Source organism: Danio aesculapii, chromosome 24 (assembly GCF_903798145.1).
Source record: "Danio aesculapii chromosome 24, fDanAes4.1, whole genome shotgun sequence".
Taxonomy (NCBI): Eukaryota; Metazoa; Chordata; class Actinopteri; order Cypriniformes; family Danionidae; genus Danio; species Danio aesculapii.
Genome location: NC_079458.1, coordinates 26,253,942 through 26,279,443, shown reverse-complemented (window position 1 = coordinate 26,279,443; position 25,502 = coordinate 26,253,942). Strand labels below are relative to the sequence as shown.

General features: G+C 34.9%; 1 protein-coding gene across 12 annotated transcripts in view; it reads right to left on the bottom strand.

Moving 5' to 3' along the window:
• The window catches only part of si:ch211-285f17.1 (sickle tail protein homolog), a 301,601-nt gene that overhangs the window by 85,563 nt on the left and 190,536 nt on the right, over window positions 1–25,502 (bottom strand). For 8 of the 12 annotated variants that reach the window (XM_056450184.1, XM_056450187.1, XM_056450189.1 and 5 more), the window contains exons 3-4: window positions 6,913–6,999; window positions 2,073–2,277 (exon numbers count right to left, since the gene is read on the bottom strand). In XM_056450184.1, the coding sequence (XP_056306159.1) occupies window positions 2,073–2,277; window positions 6,913–6,999 (292 nt within the window). The remainder of the gene's footprint in view (window positions 1–2,072; window positions 2,278–6,912; window positions 7,000–25,502) is intronic. The other 4 variants (XM_056450181.1, XM_056450191.1, XM_056450186.1 and 1 more) reach the window with 2 other exon arrangements.

Sequence of the window (25,502 nt, the reverse complement as noted above, 5' to 3'; positions counted from 1 at the left end):
TAAATTGTCCTTAGTGTATGAGTGTGTATGGATGTTTCCCAGTGATAGGTTGCAGCTGGAAAGGCATCCGCTGCGAAAAACATATGCTGGATAAGTTGGCGGTTCTTTCCGCAGTTAGCGACCCCAGATTAATAAAGGGACTAAGCCGAAAAGAAAATGAATGAATGAATGAATGTTTTACGCAGCCGATGCCCTTCCAGCCACAACCCAGCACTGGGAAACACCCATGCACACTCATACACTACGGCCAATTTAGTTTATGCAATTTACTTATTGTGCATGTCATTGGACTGTGGGGGAAACCGGAGCACCCAGAGGAAACTCACACCAACACAGGAAGAACGTGCAAATTCCACACAGAAATGCCAACTGGCCCAGCCGGGACTCGAACCAGCAACTTTCTTGCTATGAGGCGACAGTGCTAACCACTGAGCAACTGTGTTGCCATTATAACAACAACAACAACAATATATATTCCAAACCGGTACTAGTAAGGTGTACATATATATATATATATATATATATATATATATATATATATATATATATATATAATATGTACACCTTACTAGTACCGGTTTGGACCCCCTTTTGCCTCTTTTGACATGATAGCATCACGCAGTTGCTGCAGATTTGGTGGGGTAACCAAATTGAGCATTGTTTCAATGCCACAGCCTACCAATTGAGCATTGTATCAATGTCACAGCCTACCTGAGTATTGTAGCTGATCATGTCTATCCTTTAATGACCACAGTGTACCCATCTTCTGATGGCAACTTCCAGCAGGATAATGTGCCATGTCATAAAGCGCAAATCATCTCAGACTGGTTTCTTAAATATGACAATGAGTTCACTGTTCTCAAATGGCCTCCACAGTCACCAGACCTCAATCCAATAGAGCACCTTTGGGATATGGTGGAACGGGAGATTCGCATCATGGATGTGCAGCCAACAAATCTGCAGCAACTGCGTGATGCTATCATGTTAATATGGACCAAAATCTCAGGAATATTTCCAGTAACTGGTTAAATCCACGAAGGATTAAGGCAGTGCAAAAGGGAGTCCAACCCAGTACTAGTAAGGTGTACCTAATAAAGTGGCCGTTGAGTGTATAATCACTTTTTTCTCATATAAATGTTTCAAAACTGTTTCATACGTGCCTTAAATGTCGAACATGTGATTTATTTTTTCACATGTGAAGCCGATGGGACTTTTAAGGTCCCAATATACTTCAAACAAAATCGAATAGCAAAACTGAAATGGAATAATTTTTTTAAAAAATCAATCCGAAATGAATGAAAACAGTATACAATTCCTCAGCCTTTTTAACAATGATTCCTCAGCCTCAAACAATGAACAAAAAAGAACTCAGAATTCCAGTTAGAGCTCAACACATTTGCTGATAAGTTCTTCTTCTTTATACTTAAAGAGACATTTCACCTAAAACTGAAAATTCTGTCATCATTTCCTCACCCTTTGTTTTTTATGTTGAAAACCAAAGAAGATGTTTTGAAAAAGACTTCCATAATATTACCTTTTTCTATTATGGAAGTCAATGGTTTCCAGCTTTCTTCAAAATATCTTGTTTTGTGTCCAACAAACTATAAACTCATAATGGTTTGGAACCAATTAAGTGTGAGTAAATAAAGATTTTTGGGTGAACTATCTCTTAAAGTATTTGTTATGCAGCCCCAGCTACTAATTCATTCTTCATGGATGCTGTATTCTCTGTGTACAAGCAGGCGCATCTATTTGAATCTTTTTGGCTCAAGACTTCCGGTCTCATTCACTTTCATTCATTTTTAGAGGTTAAAAACAGCTCATTTTGCTGCTTGATGTTGCAAACTGATATTTTCTTATTATATTATTCTATGTTGTCTGTATAGTCATGAAAACACTTGTTTGTAGAGCTAGTCTGAGCGTTTTCTGCCATTTATTATTACTAGTAATTTCTCCCATAGGCAACTGAATTGGAAGTTCTAAAACAATCGCAAAAACGAGCGCACTTCCACATTGTAGAATAAGGTCAATACAATTTGTAGTTAATTTAATGTGTTTATCATTATGCATACCTAGTGAGCGATCCTTGGTCTGGTTAGTAGAGCGGACTACAGGCAGACTGGCTCGAGAGCGGGAGCCTCGGGTGAAGGCAAGGGGCATATCACACTCAGACATGACCTCCAGAGCATCTAGAGAGACCAGTGAGCCGTGCTCCACCTGATCCACAAACACAGGCACTGGACTCGGACACCCCACACTCTGCTTAGAGCCCCGGGTCTGGAGGAGGAAGAAGACAAGAGGTTTAGATAACAAGCTGGATTTTATTAAACATCATTAGCGCAACTGCTGAAAATCAAACCATTTTAGTCAGACCATACAAGGTTAAAATTTTCAGGCTGCTTTTAGGACATTGCAGGTGGTTTGTAGCTGGTTTAAAGTTGTATATAAGAACAAACTAGATTCAGAACTTTTCTGCTGAAGTAGTAATAATACCTTCTAATACCTAAACTCCTAAAAAAAAAGTATGTTCCATACAGTATGATTGTCAGAAGTGTGAATGGAACTCGGATGTACTACATCCGCCATTTGTCATCATCACGTGACCTATCCACGTCAGTTGCGTCACTTCACTCCTATTAATGAATTCTCTTGTAGTACATCATGGGATAGCGTAGCGTCCATCCGATGCGCATTTTAGAATCTCGCCAAATGTAGTAGGTTATCCAGGTACTTTTCGCATACTGTTTTTCGAATTCTCTCACATACTGTTTTTAGCGTACTATATACTATGGAAGTATGCGATTTCGGACGCAGCTTAGTTTTCGGCTTCAATTGTAGTTTAAAGGCTTAACTAGGTTAATTGGGCAAGCTTTGTTAATTAGGCAATTCATTGGACAACAGGGGTTTGTTCTAAAGCCAAACAAAAAAATTCTTAAGAGAGCTAATAATACTGACTTTATAAAAACCATTTTTAAAAATATTATTTTAAACTAAAAGACTTTCTACAAAATAAAAAAAAATACAATAGGAAATACTGTGAAAACTTTTCTTGCTGTGTTAAACATCACCTAGGAAATATTTAAATAATTATAATCTTATAATTTTGTCTTGGCTGCACGGTGGTGCAGTGGGTAGCACATTCGCCTCACAGCAAGAAGGTCGCTGGTTCGAGCCTTGGCTGAGTCAGTTGGCATTTCTGTGTGGAGTTTGCATGTTCTCCCCGTGTTTGCGTGGGTTTCCACAGGGTGCTCCGGTTTCCCCCACAAGTCCAAAGATGTGGTATAGGTGAACTGAGTAAGTTAAATTGGCCGAAGTGTATGTGTGTGAATGAGTGTGTATGGCTGCATAAAAACATATGCTGGATAAGTTGGCAGTTCATTCCGCTGTGGCGACCTCAGATTAATAAAGGGACTAAGCTGAAAAGAATAAATGAATAATTTTGTCTTCAATTGTATTGGTCGGACTGCTTTTCAGGACACGGTGAGTGTTTTGTAGCTGATTAAAGAGTCTACTAATATAAACCAGCTTGAGAAAGTAATTTTACCTACTGGAAATATCTCTCCTATTAGCAGTTTTAGGTGGTCAGACAATCTTAAGGCATTACTGTTTTATAACTTGTTCAAAGTGTTAAATCTAGCACATAAACACTATTTTTGTCTTCTCTGCTGGAATAAAAACACATCTTTCAAGTTAAAAACATGGTCAAGGTTGTTTTTAAAGGGTGATCAGTTTTTGGAATACAGGAAAAACATTTTAGTCTTGCCAACAAACAAGTTTTGAATACCTTTCGTGAGGTAAATGTAATGTGTTACATGATAGATACAAGCCATTTTACTCACGTATTTCCGGAGTGGAAACACGGATCACGATTACATGAGATACATTTCAGTAAGTCGTACTGTTTCTTTCAACACCTTCTAATGGTTATTCATGTTTTTTGTGGCTTAAATTATAATAAATTGCTTTTGCATCCACACTTATTATTGACACTGAACGCAGATGACCCTAGTCCTACCTTTACAATCTGCAAGTTAATTGAAATGGAAATGTGATTGAATAGTAATTTTGTTTTGCAGAATATACAATGACATCATTGGCTACCCGTGATAGGCTGTTTTTGTGTGACAGAACACTTGTCTAACCAATTTTTTTTTCTTTGTGAGCTGAAATATGGGACTGTCCAGGGAAAATAAAGACATTTCTCACCCTATTTGCACTCAAAAAAATTAGTTTAGCTGTTTGTTCAAACTCCTTATTTAAAATGAGCTGAATCAACACAATTCCTCAGCTTCTTTTTGGGACAACTTAATTGTTTTATGTTCACTCCACTTAAATTTGTGAAAACAATTAAGTTACCTTAATCGAGTTGTGTTGGGACAACATAAAGGGATTGTGTGAAACCCCGCATTTTTTAGTGTGTATGACATGGCAGGTTGTTTAATTTAGATACTGGCCAGTTTCATAAAACTATTTATTTCTTCTTGACTGGAAAAGTTGTGTTTTTTTTGGGGAACATGGTAGATGGTTTGTATGGTTTAAAGTTGTTGCCAAAAATTATTCATATTCATTGGGCCTTTTACAACTTGGCTGGAAAAAAAAACAATCATTCCAATTTAAGTTGTTTAGCCTGATTCTGAGACATTGCAGTTTTATTAGCTGGTTCAAAGTAGTTTACATGCACAAACCAGCTTGATAAAGCCCTTGTTGTCTTCTTGGCTGAAAAAAAAAATCTTTCCAATTTAAAGGCATGTAAAATGAAATCTTTCTCATCATTTACTCACTCGAATAGTTTGTTAAAGCTACATTTTCATGAATTTTGTTCTTCCTTTAAACACAAAACAGGATTTTCAGAAGATTGTCTGGAAAAAGCAGCCACTGACAAACATAGTAGGACATCTATGTATTATAAAAAATCCATAGCAGTTTTTATTCCCCAACATTCTTCTGTATATCTTCCTCTGTGCCCAACAGGTTTAAAACATGAGTAAAAAAGTAAATGATGACAGCATTTTCATTCGTAACAATGGAAATTTAAAATAATAATTAATTTAATTTAATATCATCTAATTAATTATAATAATAGTTAATGAAATGTCAAGTTTATCCTAGCTTCAGATGGCCAGGATGTTTCTTTGGACACATTAGCTGGAATGTAACTGATTCAAAGTTGTCTACCAGCATTAACAAACTTGATAAAGATTATCTTACAGGTTAACTGATTTATTTTTCCAAACACTATCCATACCATATATTCAAACATACAGTTAAAGTCATAATTATTAGCCCTTCCTTTTAATTTTTTTTTGTTTTTTAAATATTTCTCAAATTATGTTTAACAGAGCAAGAAAAATTTCACAGTATGTCTGAAAATATTTTTTTCTTCTTATTTGTTTTATTTAACCTAGAATAAAAGCAGTTTTTAATTTTTAAGAACCATTTTAAGGTCAAAATTATTAGCCCCTTTAAAGTATATTTTTTTGAAGATCTGCAGAACAAACCATCGTTATACAATAACTTGCCTAATTACCCTAACCTGCCTAGTTAACCTAATTAACCTAGTTAAGCCTTTAAATGTCACTTTAAGCTGTATAGAAATGTCTTGAAAAATATCTAGTAAACTATTATTTACTGTCATCACGGCAAAGATTAAATCAATCAGTTATTAGAAATGAGTTATTAAAACTAATATGATTAGAAATGTGTCAAAAAAAACTAAACTTGGTATATTTTCAGTGGAAATTTAATAGATGTCTAACAGTACTACAATATTAGACTAGTCATCAAAAAAGACAGATTAAACAGACTTCACATCTGTAGTCCTGTTTATTTGATGACTAGTCTATACTTGGACTGTTGTTAGACATCCATTAGATTTTCAATGACAGCCCAAACTTAGCTTTGTTTTAGCTAAGATGTCTTTGGTTGGATGTCTACAAGATACATTTTTATCACACACAAATCAAAAAACAAAACGAAAAAAACAAAAATAAATACTTGCTAGGTTATTATCATCTACACCAGCCAATGAAAATGACAAAACTAGTCCCACACGGAATCTGCGTGTGCAGAAATCTGCAGATGTCCGCAGATTTTAGCCCATAATTAAGTCTATATGTATTTATACATGTGTTAATGTGTATAAATTTATATTTATTCAGCTTTTAAATTCATTTCACTAATATTATTATGATATAAGACTATAGTAATATTAAAATGTTCATATGATTTATTTACAATACAGTTTGTAAAGTCATATTTTTGTCTTTTAGTAGATATATTAAACGAGAGACTTGCATTGTTTACCAAATAAGTGGATCTAATTTGATTTGCATAATAAACATTAAATAAAAGTTAAAAAGGTATTATTTTATAATTTAATATATTAAGTTTTAAGCTAATCATTAAATTTGAATCATTTCACATAAATCTGCAGATTTTTTTTTTTTTTACAAAATTCTGTGCAGAAATAGCAAAAAATGTCTGCAGATTCTGTCTGGCTCTAGACATAACCCATTAAAACTATTAGAATCTGCTTATCCTTGGATTTCCAGACATTGTGTCTTCAACATATGCATAAAACTTGAACCACACACTGAACAATGCCAAAAGTGTCTGAATACATTAACATATTGTGTAGCACACAGAACACTTTCATTTGTACAGCTGTGAGCACAGCAATCAGTCATGCAGCATGACACAGAACAGACTCACTACATCCACCAAAAGTAAATGAAAAACATATGCAGGATTTTTACTTCAAAACACAATGCCATTACAGACCTGCATGTATGTCAGTATAGCCAGTTAATTAGTTTCAAATACTTTTTTTGGTTATGTTAGGTCATTTTGTGGTGTTATTAAACACACACATGCTTTACACAAACAAACACACTTGTTCGTGCTGCTACTGACTCTGCGTGAATCAACAACCTGGATTTTCAGCAGATATCTTTGAATGTCTATTTCTGAGTGCAGAGCCGACAACATCCTCTGAAATGACTATTAGGACAGAAAGAGAAACATAGTATGAACAAAACTTAAATATGGGAATAGAACAGAAAATTGGCAATTGGGCAGAGAGGAAGGTGCCTGTTTGAAAATACCCCCAAATCAGATGATGGAAACTTCATTGTAAACATTTCATAACCTTTAAGTACTTCCTCCTACACAGAAAAGTATGTGACAGTCCAGACTCATGCTGAGCACATATGAGGCATTACGTAAACCAAAGAAAGGTCTTGAGAAAGGCAAATGATCTGTCAGGCATCAAATTCTGACAAACTGAGCAGACACAATTAAGACTGTCATGACAATTACCATTTTGACTTGCCTTGGAATATATTGGAATGACCTATATAATCTGTTTACTAGATATAGTGGTCATAGTGGTACTAGATATATTGGTCATAGGGGTCATCTGCTTTTTTTTCCTGCTCATTGTGCCTTTGCAGTGTGCTGTGTAAATGCTGACAATCTGATACGACTTGCTTTTAAAACATGATGTTAGCTGGTCAACAAAAAATACAGACACAAAATCGAAATTGACCATCAAGATCTGCAGTGTAAATGCAGCCATAGAGAGTGACCTGGTCGTGGACATATAATGCTTTTTCCAGATGAACCTACAGCACAGTAATTTGAAAACATCTAAACTTTAGAATGCTGCAAGCGAACAGCATGTTACATGACAAAAAAACAACCAATGACAACTACCATTTTAACTTGCCTTGGAATATATTGGCATGACCTAGATATATCTGGTTACTAGATATATTGGTCATAGTGCTTACATAAAAATGACTGTCACCAATATTTCAGCTGATAACACTGCCTCTGTCATCTCTATTTTTCAGCTGGCAGGCCTTAGGCAGCTACTCCACACAAGCAGAGTAAGCAGTGACAAGTAAAGTTTTCCTGACAAGTAAATACAGTTTTGAACAATAAGTCCAGAAGGACTAGAACCACAAATATTAAATTTACAGAGCAGAATGATGTAAGCTCACAACAGCATAAGGGGTTGTTCAAATATTGCGTCTTTTGTGATTTCAAATGGATATGTGCAGAAAGTAGGGATGTCCTGATCAGGTTTTTTTTGCCCTCGAGTCCGAATCATTTGATTTTGAGTATCTACCGATACTGAAACCTGATCTGATACTTCTATAATACATCAAAAAAGAATAAAGAAGAGCGAAGAAACAGATCCAGGATGTTCCTTTTCTATTTAACCAATTTGTGCCCAAATTTTTAGAAATATCAAGCATATATCCTTATTAATACTGTCCTATATGAACATGTTATGCATTAACATTTGGCATCCTAACTTAAAACAACTGCTTTCAACAGTTAAATTCATATTCATAAACAAATATGAAAACAAATTGATATAAACCCCCTAAAAATTATATATCATATAGTTTCATGAATATAAAAAAAACACAAAGAACTAATCCATTTGTCTTACAGTGATGAAACACACACTAGCTTACCCAACAAACTATTGTGTGTCAAAAAGATAAATAAAAAAACTTAATAATTATGATTATTTCAATATTTGTAACAATTGTCTTAAACTAATATATATAGTTAAAGAAAATTATTGCAGTATTGAAATTAATTTTTATAAACTTTTTCCCCTCCATTTTCTATAAAACACAGACCCTAGTGCTTCTGAAAATCTTCACCCTGACAAGAGTTTTCAGAAATGTGGGTTTCAGTGACATGATACTTTGTTTGTGTGGACGAACAGCCAAACCATGTAGAAAAAGCAGCGATTAAACAATACCCATGTCTGTGTGGACAGCAGGACTTAAGGTTGGGACTGAATTTGGTTGTAGTTTTGTGTTTTTCTTTAGTGAAACAGCAGGAGTTCATTATTCTCTGTTCAATCAGCACTTTAATTCTGCTCCTGTGTTATTTTAACTCTTTGTGGAAGAGGGACCAGTAGAAGTTAATTTTTCTTACAAGGTATTTGCCCACCGGCAACTATAGTTACCATTTGAATTTTTGACAAACTATACACAAAACTATAGATCTCTTGATCTTAAATTACTTAGTCATTTTACTGTTGGTTGGTTCCTGTTGGTTGTGCACCTTTTTTACCTACCTAGGTTGTCGATGCCATTATAACGACACAGATCACTCAGGGTCCCACGGAAAAAGTGATTGACTGGGTGGAATTTGTATGTAACTTATCTTTGATCTATGATTTGGTTATGGGTAAAACAAAGACCATGCGGGTGAGGTAGTTGAAACAGTAGGCTACAAATAATGAATTAATTATAAATTGATTAATTATTCATAAATAATTAATTCACCACCACCTACGACAACGGTGCCATCATCCATCGCGATGTTTCACTTTAGGCATTGCATGATACCAAATTGGTTGACATCGCCCAACCTTACTTGTTCATGCTGAATATAACTTTTTTTTTATAAAATAAATCATAATTTTTAAGATGATAGCACTGTCATACATAGATATCAATGATAATTCTCTCTTTCTCTTTTTCTTTATTTATAGAAATTTGAACCCTAAGTAACGTATTTCAAACTCACAAAACTGTCGACAGCACCCTCTAGTGGATTTGTCATCTGAAATGTGCAACGAAATGTACCCGGAGCAAGGTATTTTACATTTCACAGCAATGTAAGCTGAGGCACATGTTTTCAATTATCCTAGGCTAAATATATTGCACACCAAAATGTAGTTCTTCTGACAAACACTTGCAAAAGAACTCTCAAAAGAAACATTTTGTAACACCTGAACAAATTGTCAAATACATTTTAAATGCATTTATGTCAAAATGCTCTAATAAGCATTATTCAAATATATCACTTTCATTTAAACCATCAAAAGATCTACATGAAAGTTAGTAAATAATGACAAAATATTCATTTCTGAACTATCCCTTTAAACTCATGTAGCATGAATCATTTTCAGTCAGATAAACCGTATAGTGAGTCATGACATCTGATATAGAGCGCTTTTGATATTTAAATTAACCGATGGTCCCTTTAAAGTCATCTAATGTACAAAAGACAGATCTCTTGACACTGAAACACCCACACACCTGCGGTTTCTTGTAATTTAGATGTTTATTCATCTCTTTGATATGAGGCAGCAAAAAAGAGAGAGTTTGAACTAAACCAGATGCAACCGGATCAGAACTTTACAGACCACAGCAAAGTGCGTTGGGGTTCTTTTGAGGGCAGGAGGGGGGAAATTAGATCCAAAGCCACCAACATGATGATATTCAGCGGGCACACAGGAGGCTGGAGCTGTCAACCCACTGAATAAAAGCTCAAGGGTGTGTTTGTGTGCGTGTGTAAGGCACCACAGGTTAGCTCCTATTCTCAGACCTCGTCTATAATTAGCTAAAGTTCAACAGAAGTTCAAAAAGTAAAGTTACACATCTCAATGGAAACACCAAAAACAAAGAGATACAAAATAAACACTATAGTGCAGCTTAAATACTGAACTACATTACTGAATACAAAAAGTATATATTAAAAATAAAAAAAAATGTTAACACTTTTAAGGAAAAATGCTAAACTAATGAATATATATATATATATATATATATATATATATATATATATATATATATATATATATATATATATATATATATATATATATATATATATATATATATATATATATATATATATATAGATATATATATATAGACAAAATTATTAGCCCTCCTGTGATGAAATGTTAACTTTTTTTCTGTTGTCTTTGCCATGATGACAGCACATATATGTTTTTTTTTTTTAACAAATATTCAGCTTAAAGTGAAATTTTAAAGCTTAACTAGGTTAATTACGTTAACTACATTATGTTAATTAAGCAAGTCACTGGACCTTAAATTTAAAAATTTTAATTATTTAATATTATAAAAAATATAGAGGTGTTCCGATCAGGATTTTTGGGGCTGATGACAGAGTACTTGAAGATTACAGAGTCTAATTCAGGGGTTCTCAACCTTTTTCACTCCAGGGCCCACTTCTTTCTCTGATCAATTTTTGAAGGCCCACCTGTCTGACATTTTCTCTAATATATAATAATATATATATATATATATATATATATATATATATATATATATATATATATATATATATATATATATATATATATATATATATATATATATATATATATATATATATATATATATATATATTATACATTTGTTGTGCCTTCAATTATTTTCTATTATTATCAGCATTTTATAAAAATGTATATAATTTAATTTAAATTTAATTATATGTAAAACTAAAACTATATAATATATATTATATATTCAAACTAATTATAAATATCCATATATTTTAAAAACATGCACAGATTCAAAGAGAACCACAGGTCAACAGGTAGATTGCGAAAGACCAGCTTCTGCTTTAAACTGGACTGATTGAATATCTATTAAATATCTACTGTTTAAAAATATACAGACAAATGTAAAATACAGAAAAACATACTAAAACTGTTGAAACACGTCGATCTGATGGTGATTGAGTTTGCAATTGGATATTATTGGGAGATCACTGACAGAAGCAGTGTCCACTTGGGCGCGTCTGAAGCTCATATGCAGGTTTATATTACATTCTATGGTAGAAACACCACTGGGCCTCGCTAGATCCTCCTGTGTGGTCACGCGTCCGTTTTAAAACACACACATGACAATAATTTGGAAAACTATACATATATATTAAATAGTTCACCAAAAATACACAAAGAGAGACTTTTACTTCATGCGTAGTTTGTGAATGAACAGACTTACGTGTACTAGTTGCAGATGTGATAATGAGGAGTTCTTTCTAATTTGACTGAATAGCAGCTGCACAGCTGATGCATGTTTACTAGAATGTCTGTATGCTTTTTTCAAGTGTGTATTTTTAGGAAGATATCACGATAAGAGTGTGTGTTCACCTGACTTCAGTAAGATTCACAAAATCTTTATAATATTGCATAAATTACCGCTGAGGAAACAGTTTAGTAAACCTGATTTCCGAGTCTACAAAGAGATGTTATCCCGCAAAACATAATACAGTTATGATAACTCACTTATCTTCAATTTGCTTATATTTATGGTCATCTGTGTGGAAACTGTGGCTAATAAAATAGAGAAACATTCATATCTGGAGCTGTAAGAATAATAAGGTTTGTGTGTGTTGGCAAGATTGACAAAGATACAAAGAGAGATAATAAGCACTGTATTTTAATTTTGCTTTGGCAATATTGTGAAGCCTTTAAAGTCGGGCCAATAAGGTTTGTTATGAGAAACAAAGAAGAAAGGCAATAAAAAAGTGATAACCGCACCAGATTCCACAAAGACTTTTTGGAAACCAATATTAACCAGGTAATATTTTTTAGAAGGACTGTACAGTCATGATCTGAACTGGCCCTGAAGGTTGTTTAACCCATGATGCTTCAGTTTTGCTAGGAGTCATATACATTTAGTCCTTATTCACATTGCATTATGGAAAACATGATGTATTCTGGGACAATCCAACACACTTGTATTTGTGTACTAGGAGGATATTTTATCAGTTGGTAACTAGTGAAGAGCATATAAAACGTGAACAATGAGTTAAAACAGAGTTATGAAATCATCACACACAAATGAAGATCTGCAACTAGGAGATATGGCCAATGCTTGTATTTTTTTGAGATTTTTTTGAGATCAATATTAACGCGGTAATGTTTCTAGGACTGTACAGTGATGATCTGAACTGGCCCTGAAGGTAGTTTAACCCATGATGCTTCAGTTTTGCTAGGATTCATATACATTTAGTCCTGGTTTACACTGCAATTTAAGATGGAACCTAAACATACTAAAAAAAACATTATGTATTCTGACACAATACAACATGCTTATTGTATTTGTGTACATGTGATGATATTTTATCCACTGATAACTAGTGAAGAGCTCATAAAATGTGAACAAAGAGTCAAAATAGAGTTAGGATATCACATATCACACACAAATAAAGATCTGCAACTAGGAGATATTTCCAGTGCTTGTATTGGATTATAAAGGGCAACATCAGAATCATGAAAAAAAAAATTATATGTTTGAGCATTTATTACTTTTCAAAAGTTCACACTTAGCTGATGATTGATTATGCAGCTTGTTTAGCATGCTGTCACGGAAGAGAGCCCTGAGCTCATAAGATCTTCGAGCTCGGGGCTCCTTCCCGTTTGCAAGGTGATAGGGGAGTTTGGTAGATCTTGAGAACTCCCCTGCTGTAGTAGCTAATGAACAGATAGTGATTGCTCTTAAGAGATAACTATTTACTAGGTGCATGTCTATGGTGCTGATTTGTATTAGTCAATTAATTTATGGTGCATGTTTTTGGACAGTGGGAGGAAACCGGGGAACCCGGGGGAAACCCAAGTGAGCACGGGGAGAACGTGTAAACTCTGGCTTGGTGAAGACTATATCCAGTGACGTTTTTGCTGTGAGGCAATAGTGCTAACCACTGGGCCACCGTGCCACCCATCTAGGAAAGGAGGAGGAGTAGGGGTGGAAGGGGGGATTCTTCAAAACGAAGATGGCTGTTATATGGAACTTAGGGTATTTATAGTGGCTTAGGAATTGTCTGATTGGTGAATCATTAATTGAATAATGCGGAGCCAGCTGCAAGCAATCATAAGCACATGATCCTCTCTAATTAGTTTATAAATAAACTTCACTTATTGTAACGTGTTGTGACATAATGTCCTTATTTCTGTTCAGTTAGATGTCTTTTGTCAATGTTGTGTTTATATTTCAGTCAAACCATGCCAGAGTTGTCTGAAAGCAAGCTGAGACAATTGGCCTTCAAACGATAGATTGCTATCAAATATCACCCCCAAATACTTGACTGACAACATGGACTAACTAAACATCCATCAAGAGCTGTAGATATTTGCAATGTTTATCTTGGATTATAAGGGCAACATCAGAATGATGAAAAGAAATGGTCACATCTTATGACATAACATCCTTTTTTATGTTCATTTAGATGTCTTTTGTCAATATTGTGTGTAGGGGTGCACGATATTGGAAAAATTGGACATTGCAATTATTTTTCTGCAATATTTATTGGGATATGAATACTATTTCCCCAGATGGCTGTATTTGGAAAAGAAATCTTGAATTTAGGTTGAATGGGTTGATTTCTTAAGTCTGTGAATCTTGTATTAAAAAAATTATAAACAGATTGCAAGCAAGAATAATTACAACAGAGCAAAATAAGTGAAACAGGGCTTTAAGGTTCCCGGAGAGTCAAATGATGAAATGAAATGTAAAATAACATGATATTGTCTTCATTGTATTAATAATTCAGTAAAAATATTCTTCATGAAAGTTACAAATGCTGTACAGTTTTGTGCACAAATGCTTTAAACACTCTTGAAATGCCTTTAGAACACATCCAAATGATAAAGTTTCACTCTGTTATAGTTATACTTTGCAATGACTCCACAAAACTGGTTTTCAGTCAACTCTAATCCAAACTCAACTTTGCATTTTGTGCGATGTGACTGTTGTGGACACACACATTGCTATATTGCTGAAACGATAAATTGTGCAAACCTGGTTGTGTGTATATTTCAGTCAAACCATGCAACAGTTTGTCCGGAAGCAGGCAGAAACAATTTTGTTAGCAAGCTCGAAACGTGGCCTTCAAATGTCAGGTTGCTATCAAATATCACGCCCAAATACTTGACTGACGACAAGGACTTAACTGAACATCCATCAAGAGTTGGACAGTATTTTATATTTTTGTGCAAGAGTTTTTTTTTTGGTACAATAAGCAAGACCAATTTTTTTCATTCTATTTAGTAATAGAAAGACATAAGTCATTGAGTTTTTAATATCAGCTATACAATCTGTTTTGTGGACTTGTACAAATTATGTTGTTAGGAGATATAGAGTGGTGTATCATCTGCATAACATTGGAATCTACTTGGAATTACCTAGTAATAGCAAATATAATGTAAAAATAAAGGGACCAACAACTGAGCCTTTACATGGACATCAGTAATCGAATTATTTGCTTTAATCTAATTAAGAGAATAATAAGAGTGTTTACATAAGTAGCTTTTTGAGTGTTCCTTTAATGATCCCGTTATACATGTTATAGCACATCATCCGATTAACATCATCGCGCCACTGAGCTATCGGCATTTACTCTAGAGTTTCATGCAATTTCGGGTGTTTCATGTTTAATTTGTTAACTTTAACTGCAGTTTGGCACTTTCACTTTCATTCAGGAACATTTCATGCACACCCTCCGTGACAAACGAGATATTGGATGCAACTATGAACTGCTGGAAGAGTGTTGTTTTAATGGAAGTTCCTACCGCACGCTGAATGGAAGAAAAAAACCTCAGCATTTCACGTTGCAGGTGTTTGTGGCCTACACTGACTGGGTAGGTGCAAAGAGTGTCAACCAGCAGTGTGTGTGTGTGTGTGTGTGTGGACTATCCTGTCGCAAAACGTGGTGAAAAGTCCTACATGACTGTAATAATTCGATTAAGGTGTTTACATGTCTGTACTGCACTTCAATAATGCGACTAAAATTGGCATTCTCCACATGTCTTAATTCGATTTCTCTTTATTAAAGTAATCAAAAATCGCTGTTTACATGGTTAACTCTTAATCAGAGTATTGTCTTAAATCGCATTACAATTGAATTATTGGTGTCTATGCAAACGTAGTCAGTGTTCTTCTAATCAATATGATTTGTCTTCATTTACTGATACAAATAGACAGATAGTGCCGATAAACAAGACCTAAACCAAGCCAATGCAATTCCAGTAATAGCAACTTATAGCAAATTTTCTCAAAGTCTATTATGATCAATAGCATAAAATTTTTATTAGCTCTTTTTGTACACTATAAAGTTTGGATAGTAGAGTTGATATTTATTTAAACAAGCTCCACAAACAGATCAATCACACCAGTGTTTGTTTTAATCAAAAACAATGCAACCCTAATTATTTCCTCAAGTCCACCTATGACAGGGGTGTCCAAACTCCTTAAGTTCCAACTCGCCTCAACACACCTGCAAGGATGTTTCTAGAAAGCCTAGAAAGACCTTTGCTGTTTCTCAATATGCATTCTTCAGTGGTCTTGCGTCGTCATGTTCTCGTGTAACGTCATCATCAACTGCCAAAGTTCAGTTCCAATACTCAAGACCGCAAGAACTGAGGACGCGTGAAACTTCCCGGATGTGTTCTTGATATCAAGGATGCACCGATGCAGACTTGAGCACCGAACTGGCTCTAGAAGTCTCAGAAGTCATTGTGACTGGAGGTGGGAAGCGCAGCCTTTTATATAGGTTTATTATTAAAGTTTAGAGATATAACTTATTTACCTCAGGAGTTTCCCTAAATGAAACGGTAAATGTAAACATTACCATGGACATCTTAATAAAGGAATAAACACATTAAGGGTGTTTATTTGCTGAAATTCGTTTTAAAATCTGTTTTATTTATATTGTGCAATGTATATTTATGATGTTTTTATGCATAATATATATTTTGAAAAGGGGAAAAACAATAAATCGTTGTATGAATGCTGCAATGTTTAAATAGTTTTCCATAAAAAATGCTTGAAGGTTATGTGACCATCAGGAAGAATGCAGCATCTCATTTCTCACAGGATGCATTCTCTGTTCTCATAGTCTCCCGAGTTCGTTCTTCCAAGGATACCTGGGAAGACCGGTCTTCACAAGAATGCAAGTATATTCTCTGCGTTCTTGGAATTGAGAAACAGCCCTTGATTAGCTAGCCCAGGTGTGTCTGATTGGGGTCGGGTCTAAACTTTGCAGGACAGCGACCCTCAAGGACCGAGTTTGGGCAACTCTGATCTAAAGTCAATCATCAGTTTGACATGGCCTCCTCCCGTTCTTTGTTACTGTACTAAATGAACGTACTAAACAATATGAAGAGTTAAAACGCAAAAACCTTTAAGTGTCATGTGAAATGTTCACATGTTCTTCTAATAGCATTTTTCTCAAGCTCCCATGTCTTGAATTAGTAATTTAAATTTTATTGCAAAGAATAGGTTATTTTCATTCCTTTTAATATAAAATAACTGAATATAAACATAAGAGGCTGAGAAAAATGTTCACTGTAGAAGAAAATTCTAGATGGCACTTGGAGGTTTTTGCATTTTAACTCTTCATTTATGCCTTCTTCATGCAAATAGTGTCTTGTGATTAGCTAACCTTTTGTAAAATCTATGACAATGCCAAGTTGCTTGGTACTTAAAAGGTGTTTATATGTAAATATAGGGAGTCACATGTTAATGCACGCATGGCTGAGATGGCCCATTTTCTTCTTCTGTTGTGAAAGCTATTATTGCGTACTACACTGAAGTGTTTTATTCCAAACCAGTAAACAGCATCTTGATGTTATATGGCGTGACCACCTTTGACAAAGCAGGTATTGGGTAAAAACAGTGAACACTAAGACAAGATTTGTATCACTTTCTTGTTTCACTTTAGGTGTGAAAAGTCTTGAGATTGAAAAGACTGGTACAGAAAGATGATTTGAGAAGGAAACCGAGGATAAAAACTACATACACCAAACTATTTAAAAGATTTTATGTATGTAACCTTGGACCACAAAACCAGTCATAAGAGTATGTTTATTAAATTGGGATTTATACTTCATCTATATACAAACGAAAGATGAATACATACGTTTTTTGTTGATGAAAATAAAAATATTTAAAAAACTAAAATCTGACGGTTCAAAAATATCTAAATACTTAGAAAATCACCTCTGAAGTTGTTCAAATGTAGCATTTATTATTGTACATTACTGCTCAAAAGTAGATTTTTTACATATTTAAAGTAAATTTGTGGCCTGTTTCCACTGAGTGGTACGGTACGATACGGTACGGTGCACTTTTATGGCCGTTTCCACTGTCAAAGTGTACCTAAAAGTGAACCGTACCATACCACCTTTTGATCGCCTTTTGCAAAGGGTACCAAGGGTACCAAAAGGTGGAGCTAGACGTGCAGCTGAACGCTATTAGTTTTCAGAAATAAGTCATTCGCTCGCGTAACAAGCCAGAATGAAAACAAAGGAACCGCCATGTTTTAAATACACAGCCGAGAAATTACACCGTAATAATATATACATACAATAACGAGCCATGGTCGACCCAAGCTCAAACAAATCTTGTCGTCGTCTTGATGAACAGCCACAAGGCTAAGAAGAAGAGCAGATTCTATCCTGTGCCCTGTAGTTTTTCATGAGCCAGTCTAAAGCGCGAGTGGTTTCGCTTTCTTGACTGCACTCGTGTCTATATTTGAAATAAAGAACTTCTTGAGCTGATGATAATAACATGCACTTCATTATTAACATGCTTTTCAAATCTGATCATTTGAGAAACTGACAAACGGGAGAGTGACACGTGAAAAAACAAAGGAGAAGCCGGGAAAAAAGGAGCAAATTATTTTTTCAGCAAACGTGAACAAACTGCCATGTTTAACTATTATCATAACCTTTTGGACTATTATAAACTTGGAATGACGGAATTTCTTTCTAACAGGAGGTTACATGTGCTGCTGAGGATTAAAGAAACAGATGAGAGGTTTGCTCTGACTGTGGGCTACATTTCGTGTTGTTTTGAACCTAAATAAGGACTAAGTATATGCTGTGTGTAGTTTTTCTGTAATTAGTAACATATTGGAGACTGTAGGGGTCTGTATGTGTTCATATACGTTACATTTATTTATTTTATATAATTGCAGACGTTACAGTAGGCTTATCACACTATGATTGATGATTGAACATACGAATTATGTTCATAGAAAAGTTTATACAGAACATGTAACATTTATACAGAAGTATGTGTATAAAGCATCTGTTTTGTGAGAAATGCTTCTCATATGATATGGAAAGACCTGTACAGCGTTACTTTGACACTTTCTCGAGTGAAAATGACATTGTTTGAAACTTTCTGTCGTACACCACGCCCACCAAAAAAGTACCATTGGTACCCTTTTAGCAGTGAAAATGCAAGCATGATAAATGTGACCCGTACCGTACTGTACCACTCAGTGGAAATGGGCCATTGGTGAATATCTTCAATGAACATGGAAATTTTGACTGAATATTCTAAAGATTTTTGTCATCAAAAAATATTTGGCAATTACCAAAAAAAAAATAAACATGCATCACAAAGCCTGATTCTTACATCAAGTGATTACTGCACCCCTCATACCTTGCACATTATGCTTCTGCAGTCTTTTTGTTTTGCTCTAAGAATAACACTTCTGAAGCAAGCAGGCAGTGGGGATTTTATGCTCCCATGTTGAGTTTCTTAGAAGGTGTTTTGAGTTTACACCGGAAATGTGGTGTGTGAAAGTAAATGAAAGTAGCTCAAACTCACACTCTTTCAATGAAGAAAGCGGCAATGAAGAACTTTAATCATAATGTAAACACAAAAAAAGTATCCATCTGGGGCTCTTCAACAGGACTAAACACTTGATAAACATTCCGGGCTCGCTCTTCTCCCACAGTTACGCGTATGAGACTGTACAAAGGCACTGGTGGACCATCCGCACACACTCAACACAAAAGTATTAATTGGCCTTAAGGCTGGAATAGTGGTCACAAATGTTCTAAAAATGATCTAACGCTCACCAACTCTGGATTTATTTGAACAACATTCATCCATTTTCGTTTTGGCTTAGTCCCTTTATTAATCTGGGGTCGCCACAGTGGAATGAACCACCAACTTATCCAGCACAGAGCGTATGCCCTTCCAGCTTCAACCTATCACTGGCAAACAGTGAATCCATATTCACACACATACACTACGGACAATTTAGCCTACCTAATTTACCTATACCACATGTCTTTGGACTTGTGAGGGAAACCGGAGCACCCAGAGGAAACCCACACGAACACGAGTAGAACATGCAACTCCACACAGAAATGCCAACTGACCCAGCCGAGGCTCGAACCAGCAACCTTCTTGCTGTGAGGCAATTGTGCTACCCCCTGCACCACTGTGACACCCTTATTTGACCAACAAATTAAGTAAAATATAATATTTTTACAATTTATACCTATTGTAAGTGTAATAATTTAAAATTATTTTATTAAAAGTATTTTTTTTCTGTGATGATGCAACAGAATTTGTTGAAACAATTACTCCAGTCTTATAAGATATCACTTAAAAATACTTATAATTATTTTCGATGTTGGAATCTGTTGTTGATTTTTTTCCCCAAAGGTTGGAAAAAGCAGTATTTATTAAAATATATATATATTCATGAGAAAAGGTTTTGAATTTTTGAGGTTTTGAATTTTTGAATTTAAAAGAAACATTCAAGATCTAAACAAAAGTCTTCATTATCTTTTGTGAGATGTTCTAAAGGCTGCAAAAACAAAGAGCCTTATAATGGGCACAGACAGGATACACACTTAAACACATCGGTCAATGGTTCCCAGCGCACCAGTTGGTTTTGTCTACTTAGAAAGGACACGATAAACTGACCCCAATCCTGACACAGATTTTCACTTTATTTTTGAGTCAGCTATCCATAATAAGAATACCAAGTTTAAGGCGTTTAAGTGTAAGTCTACAACTAGTATTAACTCACCATTTACACTAGTGTGTTTTCGTTTTATAGTGTAAAAGTTCAGTTGCGGTTGTGCCTGGCATTCACACTACTCCAGCATAGTTGACTCACGAAAAACACTGAAGTCCATATTTGAGTTCGAAAATGATTGAATGAATGAATGAATGAATAATCCCTATATAAATGCCTATATAAATAATAATCCCTTGTATAAAATGAATTACGTTTTTAAATAGACAATAATTATGCTTAATATTCATTAAAAAATCAGAAAAATAAAGAATATACATTTCAAAACTGCCTGAATGCTGCACTAAAAATAATCAGGAAAAAAAAGTATATTCAATTCAGTGATTTTCTTTTGAAACATTTAACTGTACAAATGATAACATCATAGATGAAGTTTTTTTCTTAGACTGCACCGTATGTAAATAGCACATAAACTTATGTCACAATATTAGATTAAAACGATCAGGAAAACCCCTAAAAATACCTATTCCCACTTATAGACCCTTTGTCAACTGAAAGTGGTTGAAAGTGGTCAAAAGAGGCCGATTTAAATGCCAGGTGTGAACAGAAATGTGTCTCCATAGTCTATCAGTAGGAAAACACATTAATAGCACTTGAAGCACATAAAATGGACAGCAATCCGATCAACAAGCAGCAATGATTCAAACCGCCTCAATTACCATTCCAAACATTTTCTTTCCTGAAGCAGACTCTTAATCTAATCAGTAATGCAATAACAGGCCTCTCTATCGACTGTACACACAGCAGATATACTGTATCTAAATCCTGCTGAACCAGAGCATCTGGAAAACTCTTATTTTGCTCTGGTATAAGGTATAAAGGTCATTTTTTCTTCTGTTCCTTTTATACCAGTTAATTCGCCTCTCCCTGTGTGTCTCTTATGAAAGAACAGGGCAGTGCAGGAAGATATTAGGGTGAGCTTACAGTCTGACTTGGCCAAACAGAACCAGATGGCGGCTCTTTGTTTTTTCCGCTAGCAAAGTCTTGCGACAAGCTTTCACCATGCCGGTGTTCGAGGTCTCGTCCGCACGCAAAGGTGGGACACAGATGTTCTGCAGGGAGGTGTGTGTGTGTTGATAAACATCTGAGCAATCCATCACATCAGCACTGACACCTTGGCAGGAAAATATCACACACACACAGATGGGTTTGGGCATGTTTGCTGACTCTGCAGGTTCATCCTTAATATAATACAAAGGAATTTCTGGCGGTGGTGTCAGTGTGTCTGTTGATGCTCAAAATGAACTTTCTTAGAAAAACTGTGTTCAGTACACAATGATTCAGTTTATTTCAACTGATATTTAAAGTCAGTTTAGGGCTGCACAGTATATAGTTTTATATAGGGATCTGTGTTGTCAAGACGCCACAATTTAGAGCAAATTGTGATTTGTGCATTCATTGCAAAAATGAACAACATGCAACATGTTTTTAATACCTGCCAATCTTTCTGGGTTGTTGTGGATGTTTTTGAATCACCTCTGAGGTGATTTTAAGTCTTAATTTGGCCACAATCATCTCTGTGTTTCAGCAAATGGAATGATTTTGGTGATAAATCTTATTTTTACACATATTTTAAGAAAAATGCTTTGAAAATTTTCAAAAATTCAACAACAGACTCTGGGCAAATTGACTACTCTTTTGTAATGTTGGTGGCTGTTTTTGCCCCATTGATTTCCATTATAATGGCACTTTTTGATTGCAAAGCCATGACAGAATATAATCATGCATTCTTGATTGTTGGTGGTTTGCCAGTTGAAAAGAGGTACAAAAAATTCTTCCTTTTGGGAAGAGGTAAAAATGTCATTATAATGATAATCTGTGGAGCCAAAACAGACACGAACATAACAAAAGAGTAGTAAATTTGAACAGTATACAAGAGTTAAATCAAAAATCAGTTTACAGCATTCAAAACATTAAGAAACTTAAAAATTATTTACTGTAGGTGTGTAATGATTTAAGTCACGATTCGATACGTATCTCAATACTAAACTTACAATATTGTTTTGATATTGTATGCTAAATAAGAGTATATATTAGCATTATTATTCCTATTTCTCAAACGTGATAAACATACAATAATTATATTATATGTAGGGTGAATATCCAGCAAGCACAATTGGTCAACATGATGTCAGATTGACGTTGTATCCCAATGTCGTGGGATGTTGCATTTTGATTGGAAATGAAATTCGGGTTGATGTCAGAACCCATCAGGCCAACATGAATGTCCAACAGACAGACATTGCATTTTGGTTACTATTTAACGTAACCTAAAAACAACAAAATATCAACGTCTAATTATGTTACAGCTTGACGTTGTGTGGACATTTCCACTATGACATCTATCAGACGTTGGATTTTGGTTGCCATACCTCATAAATAAATTTTATCAGTATTTTATCAGTATTTTGGTCACTTTCCAACACAACCTAAAATCAACCAAATATCAACATCATTTGACATCATTATTGGACATCAAAATAACCATGGATAGACACTGGTGACCTTAATCTAACCTAATATAAACTTCTTATGATGTTGTGTGTCTGCTGGGTACTTTATAAATACAGTCAGCTGAATCTTGGATAAAACAAGCTAAATTTTTTAATCATATCATTTACGTATGCATCAATTTCTAGATTTTTTATGTTTTGCTACACCCCATTATAGAGTTGTTTTCCCTACAAAGTACAAACTAAACAATACTGCAATAAATATGTTAACTATGGTCTTACTCTGAAAACAATATTGTGGGTATAAACAAAACATCCATACTGTGTATGAAATGTATTAAGACATTAAAAGTACACTACCTGACAAAAGTCTTGTCGTCTATGAAAGTTTTAGTAGCAACAAATAATAATTTTACTTCTAGTTGATCATTTGGTATCAGAAGGGGCTTATATGTAAGGCAAAGGCCTCTAGATTATGCTTATTTTACCAAAATAAATGTGATCATGCCTTGATTTTTAATTATTTAATTAAGACAGCAAGGCCTGAGTTTGCTTAGACAAACATCTTGTCACTGAAGATAAGTAATGTACAGTATAGAATAAGAAGACATGGTGCAGTGGAAAAATAATTAATATTGTGTATGACTCCTATGAGCTTGGAGGACTGCATCCATACATGTCTGCAATGACTCAAATAACTTCTGGAAGGGCAAAGAAAGCGTTCAGGACTCCCAGAGTTCATCAAGATTATTTGGATTCATCTTCAATGCCTCCTCCTTTGTCTCACCCCAGACATGCTCAATACTGTTTATGGCTGGTGATTGGGCTGGTCAATCCTGGAGCACCTTGACCTTTTTGCTTTCAGGAGCTTTGATGTGGTGGCTGAAGTAAGAGAAGGAGTGCTATCCTGCTAAAGCATTTGCTCTCTCCTGTTGTTTGTAATGTAATGGGCAGCACAAATGTCTTGATACCTCAGACTGTTGATGTTGCTGTCTCCTCTCTTGCACGCCCCAATACTGAATGTAACCCCGAATCATGATTTTTTCATCACCAGATTTGACTGATTTCTGTGCAAATCTTGGGTCCATGTGGGTTCCAATAGGTCTTCTGCAATATTTGTAATGATTGGGATGCAGTTCAACAGGTTCATGGGAAAAATCTACCTTCTTTTTGCCACTTTTCCAAATGATCAACTAGAAGTCAAAATATGAATTGTTGCTCTTAGAACTGGGATCGACAACAAGACAAGTCAGGTAGTGTATGTAATAACAGAATGGTGTGTAGACAGCCACATCAGAATGTTAAAAAATTAGTAACCTGAGCCCAGATAAGGACTTAATATAATTACTATCTAACTGAATTGATCTGTGATAATCTTAACCCACATAACTCTGAACTGTCTGAATGGTTAAACTTGCACTCTCTGCATGCGTCAATCAAAGAGCACTGCCCTCAAAAACTCTCCATATTAAAGACATTAGACCAGGCATTAGTGAATAGACACACACTAATAGAAATGGAATGACACTGGCTGTTCTAGCACTACTGCCACTGTCTTTGTCAGCTTCATTCAAGGAGTATTGAATAATGTAATCATCAGCTATTTCATGGTCTGATTGGAAAATGGGCTCTTTTCCCACTGTTTCTACCAACCTTGATGATTTCAATGTATTAGAAAAAAGAGAGAAAGAGTCTACATGGAAAAGAATGGAATGTGCTGACACATCATCAACCTTGAGAGCATGCGTGTGAGTGTGCCTGTGTGTTGAAAATCCTTGTTATGCAGAAAAGGTTATGTGGAATCACTACAAAATGACCCTTTTATATATAATACTATTTTAATATGAGTATTATTGTGATACATAATGCCAATTTAAAATAACTTAATGTCTATTATGTCTGCCGGGAGAATAGCGGCACCACGTTGGTGTTTCGTAACATCTCATTTTAACAAGGTGAGTCGTTAGCCCAATGCTCAACCCCCAACCTGGAGGACCAGGACATACACACATACACTACGAACAATTTAGCTTACCAAGCTTAGCTTACATTGTTTGCAATGTTTACATTGCTCTACTTACATTAAGATTAAGATTTAATTAATTAATGTCAGTTTTAATGTTATTGATTAATGCACTTACTTGACAGATTTCATTCATTCATTTTCCTTCTGCTTTTTCCTAGTTTATCACAGCGGAATGAGCCGCCACTTACTTGACAGATTTATATATTTTAAATTTCAGGTGGTTTGTGAAATGTGTTTTATGTTTGGTAAAATAATTTCTAATGGCATCTTCATTTTCAACTAATTACACTGTCTTGTTCCAATAGGTGGATTTAGAGGGCTTTTCATAAAAAGCAGACGTGGATTTAGCTGGTTTTGACACCAAAGAAAATTTACCTTGTTAAAAA